Below are 12,728 nucleotides of genomic sequence, written 5' to 3'. Positions count from 1 at the left end.
CAAAAGCAATCCACCACTATCTTTGAACAACTGCAGGCTTTTAAGATGCAGAAACAGAGTTGCTTTACAAATGATATTCAAGACAGGTGGTGTATATTTTCTTCTTATTTACACTATCTTTTCAAGTATTTACATGAAAAGATAAAAAAGGCCCAGATTCAAGTTTTAAAGTGTATACATGCAGTGACGTACATGACGTTATTTTAAAAAGATTTTAGATTCATAATTTTACCTATATTATGTGTAACTGAAAAACAATCAAATCTGCTGCAAAAAAAGAAAAAAGGTGAAATGTTCATCTTTAGACAACATTTTACTTTATTGAAGCACTTTTTATTTTAACTTCAGTTGTTATTCTTCTATTGATTTGGATGCAAATTTGAATTCACTGTGATGCTAAAAAAATAAAACATCATAAATAAGGATCAACTTATGATTGTCTATTAGTGATTCATTAGATTGAAATCCGTTCCAGTTGATTAACTAACAAAGTCCTATTAGACCTTCTTTTAGTGTTGTAGTTTGGCCGCCATCCAGCAGAGGGCACCGCTGGTCATCCTTAAGCAAAGCCAGATACAGAACAGGGAAGATAAACGATCCAAGCAAAGTCCGGTTTGAGATACAAAATGTACTTTATGCGGTACTGTTTTGAAATATAAATGACATTGTTTTTGGATTTGCTCATAGCTGCGTTGACGAAAACATCTCTTCCATTTGGACAAAAGTAAGCCCGCATCATTCTTTTTGTGATGCCAGTGTTGTTTTGGTGCCTAAATTAAAATTAATGTTTCATGATCATACCATAATACAGTTCCCCAAAGTGTTTAAGTCTAGGTGTAAATTTTGGATGAATTATGAATTATGTCTTGTACCCTGCTGTTTAGTACGTAAATGTGTGAATTCAGACTGAAAAGCTGTTTTAGCAAACTATTCATGTAAGGATTAACACATGCAAACAATGAGCAAAACAAATCTCATGATGTAGCTTGGGTTTCACAGTATATTTTCCCCAGTGAATAGCATTAAATATTTTTGTTAGTTATTACTGCTTTCAGTATGTGATTTGCTTACATACATCTTTTGCCAGTCATATTTTTTTACAAGGATTTGTTTCCTTTTTTCCCCTCCTGAATAGCCTTTGTATCATAAAGCATTTAACTGCATGGCACAAATCTCTATGACTAATGACAACCCATAATGTCCTTAGTAATACTAAGACTGCATTACTATGTGATTCAATGGATTATCAACGTATCGTGAGAAAATCCCTGTCAGAGCCAAGAAAATGCCATGAAGTGATATGAATTTCCTTAATACTTCACAACTCACCAAACAAAAATCGAATGAAGACTGAAAGGACAGCTCCTAAGCTCTTTTACATGATTAATATAGGTGTCTGTATTTAACTGGAACCATAAAACGAGGTTAAATACGTTCAGAATGTCTCTGAGGCTGCAGCTATAAATTGAACACTGACTTGGAATGCGAACTCTTGTAGATTCATAATCCAATTATCCTGCTGGTCACTCCATTACACATCAGTAATATATAGTTAAATCCAAGTAATGACAACTGAATTAGCCTTTCAGGAGGTTTAAGTAAGATCAAAAAGAGGGAAGTTGCTGTTGATTCAGAAATCCCAAGTGGGGATAACCATGAGAAAGGATTTTCCCTGTTTAAGGGAACAATAAGGGGGAATACTTTCATGCTTACTTGCATCATCAATGGCTGCCCTCTCTGATGTAAGAACCCCAGACCAGGCTGGGAGGAACAAGGAAGATGGTGTTTGATTTGAAGGTTCTGATGTGGCAAGGTAAAGGTCAGAGGGTACTGCACTCGTGGAAATTGTCGTCTCATTTTGCGTCCACATTCAAATTGAGTTCTTGGTGTGAAAACTGAGTTTCAAAGAACTCTTTCTGTACATTTATGTACTTTATACATACATATGCATGTATAAAGTGCATACATATGTGTATGTCCAAATTATTAGAAACTATCAGGCCCACTTTGGATAAGCCCACTCTTGTTCTCTGTGCCATAAACTACATTTTTTATGAAGTATTTCACATCTGCCTCATGTTCACCTCACTCTGTTTTCATTAAACATCAAACATAAGCTGGAGACGATTATAAATTAAAGGTTGTTGTTTTGAAGAAAATTAGTATTGCTTTTCCCATGCTCAAAATAATTGTCTTTTGATTTTTAATGTAATTTGTCAACCGTCTCATAGTAAAGAGATTAAAAAAAAAAAGAAGAAAATCTTCAAAAACAATCTGTTGTCATGTTTTGGACTTTAGAGAGAGCCTTTATTAATTATCACTCATCACTGAAGAGAGATTCTTTTAAAAAAATAGCAAAGTATTAAAAAGTCATTAAAACTTCTACATGCAAAAGAACAGAAAGCTTAGATGCCAAATATTAAAACTAAGTACAAAGATAAATGATAAAACCACATTAAGCAAACATCTGAACCTGGACTGCTTTATTCTAGCAGTTCTGGGATTTTAGCAAAAAACTGCTCCTGGTTTCCCAGTATATTGTATGCAAAACGTTAGGTAGCAAGAAATAAAAACTCTTTTTTCAACTGTATTTCAACTGTTGATATGTTTCTCAACAGCAGGGCTGTGATTGCTATGTCGACAATACACTTACCTAAAAAAGTCGCAATAAATAGTTCTTATTGTCACTTTTATTAAATATCATGATAAAGCTTTTTTTATGCCCTAGATCAGATGTAGCTTATCTTTTCTTCTGGCTCTTTAAATTTGTCTTTACCTTTAGATATTGGGTTATTTTTCCGTCATTTCCAGTCTAAGTTTTACACCTGACCATTTTGAGACAAATGTTCTTTTTTGGTGCCGTTTTCCTAAGCCAACAACACAGACACAGACAAACTAGACTTCTAACAGAAGGCAAAACGCCAGTACTTTGTCTAAACATAACAGAGAAGTTGGCGCAGAAGCATCCAGAGTGACTTGGCCTTGTTTCTGCGCTCTTCGGGTAGGCGGGAGCCTGATAGAGGCCCAAAGAAAAGGCAGTAAGAGAGAACACATTTAGAAGTGAATGTGTGACTAAGACAACGATGGAGATCCAAGGTGACTATCTCAGGAGAAAAGAGCGACATAGAGACAGCATATTGCAGGAAATCCTGTGTCACCCCCTAGTACAACTGATACATCCATGACAGCAAAGCAGAAAGTATGGAAGCGACATCTGTGAGGTTGCAAAGACAGAGGTCAGGGGAATGACTGAGAGGTAATATGAAAGAGAAAAGGAAGATTAAAGCTTTTTGCTTGCTGCTCGAGCTCAAACTAAGTCCCATCTTGGCCTCAAATCTCCTGTTGCCATGGCAATTTAACGGCGGGTTGGTGTCCCAAGAGACTCTGACCTGCGAGCGCAGGCAAGGAGGGAGCTAAACACACAAGGAAAAGGAGCGCAGAAAAACAATATAGGTGCTTTAAACAACAACTGCACTGCAATGAATGCACTACTGGCAAAAACTAACAATACACGGTCTAGTTCTGCTAATTAACTTGCACAGGTAATTAATTTGGATTTAGTAAATATCTCCTTATAGATAAACATCTTATATATGATAGTTTGACCCATATGGTGTTCGTTGCTCGGCATTATTAAATGGATCCAGTCATTTCACACTGCTGATGTCATGCTGACCTTTCTGTGTCACTGACACAGCCAGACAAAGCTTTCTGTAACCGTCTGGAAATGTCAGAGAATCTTTGAGCAGACTATCTTAGCAAAAGACAAAAATTTGGAAAGCATAATATAATACAATTCAGAGTAATACATTATCTTGTCCAATGTATCTCAAGATATAGTGAAAATTGATAGAATACTAAGAATTTTTTTTTATTACATACTTCATCCTACATTGCAAATTTGTTTGGAAATCTGAGCACATTTTATGTTTTACTATTTTCTCCTCTAAATTGTAAAGCAATCAATTTGTACCAATAAACCCAGGGAAAAAGCTCAATTTTGAGCCAAGTATGCAGACACAGCTGTTGCTCTGGGTGAACACAGAGAGAATAACCATTAAAAGCAACCAAAGCACTCTGTACTCCCACAGCAGTCCCCACAAACTGCCCAATTTGTTCTCTGCGCTGCCTTAAAAACCTAAATTAGGTGCAAGAAAAATAAGCCAAGATCGTAATTCCCTCCTTCACCATTCTTTATGATCAACACTCATATTTAATAAAATTATTTTATAATTTTGGATGAGGTGAAAAGCACCTTTTGAATATAATAACCTATAAGCAGGTTTTAAGTATACTTTTCATTTCTTTATTAATCTTTTTTAAGTCTAATGTAATATTTGTATTTTATATATGTTTTCATTAACTTTAAGCAGAAAATGATCATAATTAACAGAAATAAAGGCTTTCAAACATCATTCTGTGTCTGTATGTAATGAGTTTAACTAAATGATAAAGCTTCTGAAATAAATGGGCTTTTCAGTAATATTCTCATTTATTGATTGTGTATGTTTTTCATTAAATATGGTATAGTGCTTTATTTAAAGGACAAAAAATGGTTAAAAAAAAAAAAGAACCTTACTACAATTTGAATTTATTTTTACAGCATGCTTTTTGTTTCACTTATTTTGTAACAATAACACCATTAACTCTCTAGGCTATTTCCCAGCATTGCACTTAGGTCCAAGTACATGATGAATTGTGTACCCATGAGTGCATTCTTTACAGAAAACAGGGAAAGGATCAGAATGAACTCAGTTGTTTTCTTTTGGAGGAGAAAAGTGACTCATGTTGTTTTCTGTCTTTACAGCTGTTTCCTTCATGAGACACAGCGCCTCAGCCTTTGGATTTGCTGTGAGTCCCAGCTTCCTGCTTTCCTCCCTAAACGCTGATCAATTAGTCATTGCTGGGGACCTCGGTAATTTATTAATGAATCCCAGAACCAAAGTGTTATTGGTCCCCTTGTTGCCACGGTAACAAAGGAGAGCGGATGGACTCTCCAAGGAGCTGGGATGGATTGTCAAAATGCATTTTGAGTTTGTGAAAGAGGTCATCAGGTTTTCACCAGAGGATAATGTTATGCAAGAGTTCATAATTACAAGAGGAAATGATTAAGATTGTTTCTAGTAGGAGAATGTACAACTTAATAACAAGGAAATGAAAATTAATACATTCACACCTTGGGCTTTTGGTGGGAAATGTGATTAGCATAACATGATTAGGTCATTTGAACTGCAGTTCTGGCTATTTTATCTCAGAAGGTTTTAATTATCTATGGTAAATCATCTGAATATATGTTGCTTTTGCCAACTATAATACTTAAAGTCAGCATTGTTTTGATCGGATCAACGAACATTTTATTATTTTGCTTTAAGATTTTCTGTAGTTCCTGTTTTGATACTTATCAGTTTATATTGAATTCTTCACAGAACAACTGATTTATGTTATCATTAGTCCAGATTAGATCATTTAAAATACACCATTTAATAAAAACCAATAAAACGTGCTGTCATTAGTGGTTTCGCCCTTTTAATATGGGTGGTACGGCTATCTAATCAGGGAAGCATACCCTCAGGGGGTGGCATCAGGACTCAGCAAGGAAAAAAATAAAATCTGTCAGTTGTACAATAAGTTATTTTTGTTATTTATTACACTGTAAGAAAATAGGGCCACAATATACAATATTTAACACCATCCTCTCTTAAAACTTTGTAAAATCCCTTAAAGATTTATTGTTATATATATATCTATATATAGATATAGATATATATATATATTTTTTAAAATCAAGCCGATAATTTAAGTATTTTTGTACAATTAAAAAATACCTCTTTTTTTAAACATCACAAAAGCTACATTTACTAGGAAAATATTTACAATATAAATAAATTCAATAAGAGCACTTTTAAATACTTACTTTTTAAATTGACCAGTTATTATTGAATATCTGTGGTCACAATTAGTAAAATTCTTACCATTTCTTTTTTCTACTTGCGTTTCTCTAACCGGCCGTAGTTTGATGCCATACTGGATGTCATGTCATCAGCCATCGTCCTTTGGCGCTACAGCAACGCAGCAGCTGTTCACTCTGCACACAGAGAGTACATGTGAGTATAAACAAGTCTTAAAAAAGACACATATAGATATATATGTCAAAAACAGAAAGTGTTCATTTCTCGTGAATAAATAAGACAGAACAGGTTAGGATGTTGGGTGCATTCAAATCTAACTCAAAGCACATTTCTGTTCCTGTTTTGGGGTCTGCAGAGCGTGTGTGATCCTGGGGATTGTGTTTATTCTCTCCTCACTATGTATCCTGGGAAAAGCCATCCATGATCTGGCCACCAGGATGCCTCCAGAAGTGGTAAGGCTACTTAACACACATTAAACAGTAAATCTAAGTTTATAATCTTGTCAAAACCTTTAAAACATTATATACAAGTGGCATAATGAGCGCTTTAATATCTGAGTCATGCTCAATGAATAGCAGATGCAAAATACTTGGGGTTAATAACCTTCTATGAATCTACCATTTCTTAGCTGCATGAATATAACTGTGTATTATAAAATAATAAAACTGATGTTTGGGGATTCTGCATGAATAAATGGCACACTGCTCTCCAATTATAGTCAAAATTCAATTCTAACAAATTTATTCCAATGCAGTCCAGTCATATTGCCAGAATATTTCAATCTAAATGATAATAAATGCAGTGAAATTCAGCTTATCATTTATTGCCAAGTGGTAAAAAGTCCTCTATAGGAGAAAGTGAGCTTAAAAGCATTCACAGATAATTGGTCCTAATTTGATGAGATGTTTTTGTAAACAAACCGAGCTCAAACACAAAGAAAAGATTACATTTACAGCGTCGGATTGTAACCACGGTAACACAACCAAAGAATGAAGATTAATATTTTCATTTTTACAAACTAAACTTACCAATTCTCTTAAACAATAAATTTAAAATTTAAACAATTTAACATATTTTATTTATGCTGAGTTAAAATTTAATAGTATTCTCATTCTCAAAAAAAATAATATAAAGGTTTTAGATCTGGTCTGTGTTAAAATTAAAGCACTTTTGGGAATCCGCTGAGAAGCATACTTTCTACAGAAAAAACAGAGGAAAAACATTCATATTTGCAAATAAAAATGCGCAATAGATGGAAAACATAACTATAGATGTACATCAAATTAACTTAAGATGCTTTAAACTTACAGACAATCAAGGAAACTTTGTTGAGACGATACATGTCCAACAACCAATAAAAAAGAATTTGGGTTGGATTCTTGGTCTGCATGCTGGGTTCCCTGGAAAGATGCTGCTGAGGTTTGGCAGGTGCAGTAACGTAAAGGTGCAAAAAAAGAGGTTGTGATAATCCTAAAATAGATCACAGAGTCAAGGTGAGTAATGAATACTCTACCAGTCTGTGACTTTCCTGGTTTCTTTGAAACTACAGAAATAAAAGCTTCAGGAAAATGAAAGTGGGTTCTTCAGGAAATAGCTTGTCTACTACGATCAAAGATGTTCACATCAGGGTTTCCTTCGCTGGAATAGAAAGGTAAAGACAGAGTGTCTTGTCTTGGTTATTTTTAAACACATAGATCCTGCATTAGGCTTATTCTCCAAATGTTTCTTTAAATTAAAGACTACGTCTTTATTATTGTTCATTTCTGCTTTTAACAAGGACTCCTCCTCACTTTCTTATAACATCACTTTTCATCTCTCTGTGAAACTGTTGAGACTATGAATAATCCTGACAGTGTTGCATCTTTTCTTAGCTGCACTGTGACGAATTAGTGTCAGTTTAAAGCTGATTTTTCACAGTGTTTTAATCTCAAGAACAGACAGAGAGAGACAGAAAACAAGAGAATGAGAAAGAGAAGCCAAAACCGCAAAACTGCCATGAGAGATGATTTTTTAAAGAGTAAAAATCATTGTCACTTGACATGTTTGAGAAAACCTGGATTTATTAAATCAACAAAACAAAGTTCACATTTTGTAACATTCATGTTGTTGTTCTACTGACAGTTTAGTTTAGTTTGGGACTACATCCTGATTGGGACCCCAAATCAATGCTTTGGATCAGATTAGGACATTTCTAACATAAAAAAAAAAAATAAAATTGCAGATAACATTTAAACCAGGTGTGCAGCATGCAGACAGTGTGTGTTTATCATTATTTCTTAATACATAAAGCACAATAATACTAATTTACTTGACTGAACTTCTTCTGAAACAATTTCCCATTTCGGAGACGTCTTTGTCTAACTTTAATCGACCCCGAGTCAAACTGATTTTTCTGTCGACCGTAAATTGCCTCAAACTCTTTGACTAGTTGACATTTGGGTGGGTGTGACATTTAAAGGAAGGAAAAATGTTGTTAGAAACAATTAAAGATCTCCGATGGTAAAGAGACGTATTCAAGGCAGGAGAAGAAGGGGAGCTGGTTAAGGTCAGCAGCTTCTCTCCAGACTGTGTTTATTGCTTTCATGCCATTATGTTAATAGAGACCATGTGTTAGAGCCCAGTGGGATCTTGCTAACACCATCAAAAGCCTATTACCACTATCTTTCTCTTTGACACCCCGCCTCTTACATCCGCCACCTCACTTATTTCGTCACCTTCTGTCAGCCCTTGAAATCCTTCCTTAGTTATAAACATTCTGCTTTCTAGCATGCATAAACTAAAGCAGTTGTTAGTGTATTCAGAGTTTCTCTGTCACAGGATTTGCGCTTTGGTTGAATATGTAGATGCAGTAGTTTGGAGGATGAAATGATGCAGAGTTTCTTTTTTGTTCTCATTTAAAGCATCATATCTTTTCCCTGTGAACTGACCTCATCTGCGTTCTAGAACTTTATTATCATTAGTAGTCTGTTTTCTTTGAGGTACAGAAAATCACTGAAGTCTTCAAAAAAAGGAAGTCACAGGTGATTTACCACACCAGATTTCCTTTCATTTTAGTGTGAAAGAGAAAAACAAATAATGAAAGAGAACATTAGACTTTGCACATTATGGTGTCTAAAATAAAACTCCTCTCACATGGAAGCTGTACAGCCTGAGGAGGAAAACCACACGGTGGGATTACTGTAAAATGTTGCTGCTTTGTACAGAGGGATGAAGAAAAGGTAGAAATCCCCATTCGGATCACGTCCTCTTGTGCAGCTCTGACTGTCTGTCCATCTCTTGTACCTGATTAAACACACAACCAGAAGAGCCCCTCTGTGTCAAGAAAAGAGAGACAGAGCAGCTTTGAAACCATTGTAATGTGCAAGTATCTCATAGTCATACACACGTAGGATTTTTGCAGTAATAGAGCTTTTAATATTTGAGATTTCCAAATTGAATTCTAAAAGACTGTCAAGATGAACTCAGCCATCGTTCCCGTTGGTAGCACCATCCAGCCCATTTTGGGGGATCCCACAGCTTCCCTGGGCCACAAGGGATTTAAATTGGTTTTGGTATCTTCTCCTCATGAAGCACGCCCAGGAAACGACATCACCCGCTTGAGAGTCAGAGTCAAACTACTCCTCAGCCCAACTCCTCTAATAACGGTTGTTAACGACACGATGAGGAGCGTTGTTGTGATGGAATGTTGGAAACAATGAGAGCTTCTTAAAGAGACAGAGGCCCAATTTCAAAATGAAGGTATCTTATTGCAGTGATGCTTATTTACTGTAGATATAGAGTAAAATAGAAATACACTGCAGACCGTTCAAAGTCTTATTTCTAAAATATTTTCATTTTTTGTTACAACTATGGAGAAATTTGTAAATGTCTGTGACATAAGATACCAATAGAAAGCCTGTGGTTGTAACATTAATAAAACAATAATGAGTAAATATTAACTGTTTAAATACTTTTCCAAAGTAATTGAGGTTTAAGTAAAAAGTCCAATGTTAGTAATAAATGTCTAAGTTACAAATTAATAAATCAAAAGCTTTTAATTTGGTCTATGTAAGTGAAAATCAGAGCCTAGTGAAGACAGTCTTTGTGTTTCACTGCCAGATATTCTTTGCCTTTTCTCGCCTCCTTCTGATTTCTGTCTTTCCTGAAGCAGGGGTCAAGTTTGGGTTTCTGCTGAATTCGTTTGAGACTGATAGTGAGAATAAAAAAAAAGAGCTCGAATCATTTCAAAGCCTCATCGGTACGACCTTGAACTGATGCACCAATTAAAGAGGAGCACTGAGTTTAAAATGCTTGAGCTAACGAAAAGCTAACAATTCAGCCTTCCATTTAAATGAGTTTGCTTCCCTCTTGACTCTGTGCCAAGTACTACAGGTATTGTATACAACCATAGAAACAGCCAGTTTCATGAGCTTTTTCTCTGTTCCCGTGTGTGACCCCAGGATGACTTCCTCTACAGCGTCTCCATAGTGAGCGGCCTCTGTTGTGCTGTGCTGGCCGTGGCCAAGTTCATGCTGGGAAAAAAGCTGACCAGTCGGGCACTTATTACTGACGGTGGGAAGTCTGCACACTCACTTAATTTAATAAATAACTTGTCTGATAAATGGCGTAGGTGGGACTTAATGCTAGAGAACACATGGAAAACCAAAACATAAATGATAAAAGAATAAAAAGTGCATCTTGTGAAAGAGAGAGACATGCAGAGCTGAAGAAAAGTGCAACACAAACGAATGTTACTCTCCATTGTCCCCAGGTCTCACTCTCTAACTTGCAGGGCATCAATCCAATAAGCCTGAGGTTGCTGTTCTTTGAGCATGGATTTATTTCCCACAAGACTATACACTTACTGCAGGCAAGACAATAACCCACTGAGCTAGCTTCCACACTAGGGCACGTGTAATTATATTTAGAAAAGAAAAAAAGGTACAAATAATGTTGCTGTATCATAGATATGATTTTTGTGTTTAAAAAAAATGATGGGTTTTCTTGAAATACAGATAAAATTCACCATTTATATTCTTAAATGTTGGAATGTTAGTTATTTCACACATACTTATGAAGATGAAGGGCTATTTATTACATACAATTATTAATAATTATCCCATTTGGTTATTCTAAACAAAATCACTCAGGTAAGACTTTAGTAAGAAGAATGATGCAAATAATAGGTTTAAAATTCGTATGACATTAAATTCTTAGATGGTTCTCTTTCAGGAATATTCAAAGACATTTTAGAGAAACAAGTTTATAAACCGAGCCAACCTTTACATGCTAATCTCGTATTTTTTAGGGTTTAACTCGATGGTTGGAGCAATCATGGGATTCTCAATTCTCATCAGTGCTGAAGTCTTCAAGCAGCATCCCAATGTCTGGTTTCTGGATGGCACCATTGGGGTTTTAATCGGACTAATCATCCTGGCCTACGGAGTCAAGTAAGAGTTTTGTGTTTGACAGACGTTTATTTCTCAGTTTTACGGTTTTGAAATCTCTTTCATTTCCTCCAACATCTGCTCATTTTCTGTTTGCACAGGCTCCTGAAAGACATGGTGCCACGGGTCAGGCAGACGAGGAACTACGAACGCTTCGAATGAAAGAGCCCGAGGCTAATCAGATTAGCAGTTTTAGACACACACACACACCCACCCACACACACCTGGGTGCCTCCTGCCCTCTCCTCTCTCATCTTTCATACACTCATCCACATACTGCTTGTACATTCACTATTACGGCATACATCATGCTCTGTTACATGCATATATGTGAATATACACTTTTGCTGTACATACTGTACATAGTGCACTCCGACATTCAATTACTCAAGTCTCAGAGACCTTGAGAGATAATGACATTATTGAAGATCTTTTCAGCTCAGAGGTTGTTTTTTTTTCCTCTCCTAAATGCTCCTAAATGCATCAAGTTAAAAATGACATCCTGGATGAGGAAGAGGTGAGATCACAAACTCAAAAGCTAAAGAAGTGCTTTGGGTTTGTTCAGGAAGGCAGAGACGGATGTCAATGCAGATTTTTATGTTGATAGTGTCTTTAAATAAGGTCTTGTGGAAAAAAGAGGGTTTATCCATGTAATTTACTAAATAAGACATTCAATGGGCTTTTTAGAATGAAGCCTTTCCTTCATTGTCAAACTCTTGCTCTAAGCAGCCCACTAATTTACAAACTTTATCATTTCAAGTGACTATTAAGCAGAAGTGTGTCTTTAAATGTTAAACAGAGGAAATCTTCTGAGATTAGCCTCTTAAATTATCTCTAAGACATGAAAACAAGAGGAGAAAACGGTTAATACTATATCTTCCTGATACATTAACAACTTTCAGTTAGGTGACTGAGTTAAGATGAAAGGACTCATTAAGCACAAACATTTGCCATAAAATGGCGATGGAGACAAAGTTCAGTGCACAAATCTGGAACTGTTTTGATGTTTTTGTTTTCTTTCTGTAATAAGTTCAAGCACAAATTAATGAACCAGCTATGATAACGTACATTTGTTGACTGCTGCTGACAGCTGATCATTGAGCCAACTTGGGCCAAACAAAGCCTTGAACATTTTTTTTTCATATATTGTCATGTTGAAATTAAACGTACTTTAAAGAGATTTTAAGTTAAACAAAACATAGTGTGTAATTGTGAAGTGTTCAGAGAATATCACTTTTTTTTTATCAGTACAAATGTGAAAAGTGTCATGCATTTGTTATCAGCACCCCCAAGTCAACAGAAGCACCATTCGCTGCATTTAAAGCAGACTAGTACCAGTATTGTGTCTTTGACTTTACAGAAATCCCTCATGCTGAGTATGCATGTGGCGACA

General features: G+C 35.7%; 1 protein-coding gene across 1 annotated transcript in view; it reads left to right on the top strand.

The window, feature by feature from the left end:
- Positions 1 to 12,722, top strand: part of LOC106934602 (transmembrane protein 163-like) — a 47,129-nt gene extending 34,407 nt beyond the window's left edge. Inside the window, exons 3-8 of the mRNA XM_015014598.1 lie at positions 4,808 to 4,851; positions 6,013 to 6,104; positions 6,265 to 6,361; positions 10,349 to 10,460; positions 11,197 to 11,338; positions 11,437 to 12,722. Coding sequence (XP_014870084.1) covers positions 4,808 to 4,851; positions 6,013 to 6,104; positions 6,265 to 6,361; positions 10,349 to 10,460; positions 11,197 to 11,338; positions 11,437 to 11,497 — 548 coding nt within the window. The 3' untranslated portion in view covers positions 11,498 to 12,722. The remainder of the gene's footprint in view (positions 1 to 4,807; positions 4,852 to 6,012; positions 6,105 to 6,264; positions 6,362 to 10,348; positions 10,461 to 11,196; positions 11,339 to 11,436) is intronic.
- The last annotated feature ends 6 nt before the right edge of the window (positions 12,723 to 12,728 follow it).

This window comes from Poecilia latipinna, unplaced genomic scaffold (assembly GCF_001443285.1).
Source record: "Poecilia latipinna isolate Pla-1442-1.1 unplaced genomic scaffold, P_latipinna-1.0 Scaffold1831, whole genome shotgun sequence".
NCBI lineage: Eukaryota > Metazoa > Chordata > Actinopteri > Cyprinodontiformes > Poeciliidae > Poecilia > Poecilia latipinna.
This window is presented reverse-complemented; position numbering and strand designations above follow the sequence as displayed.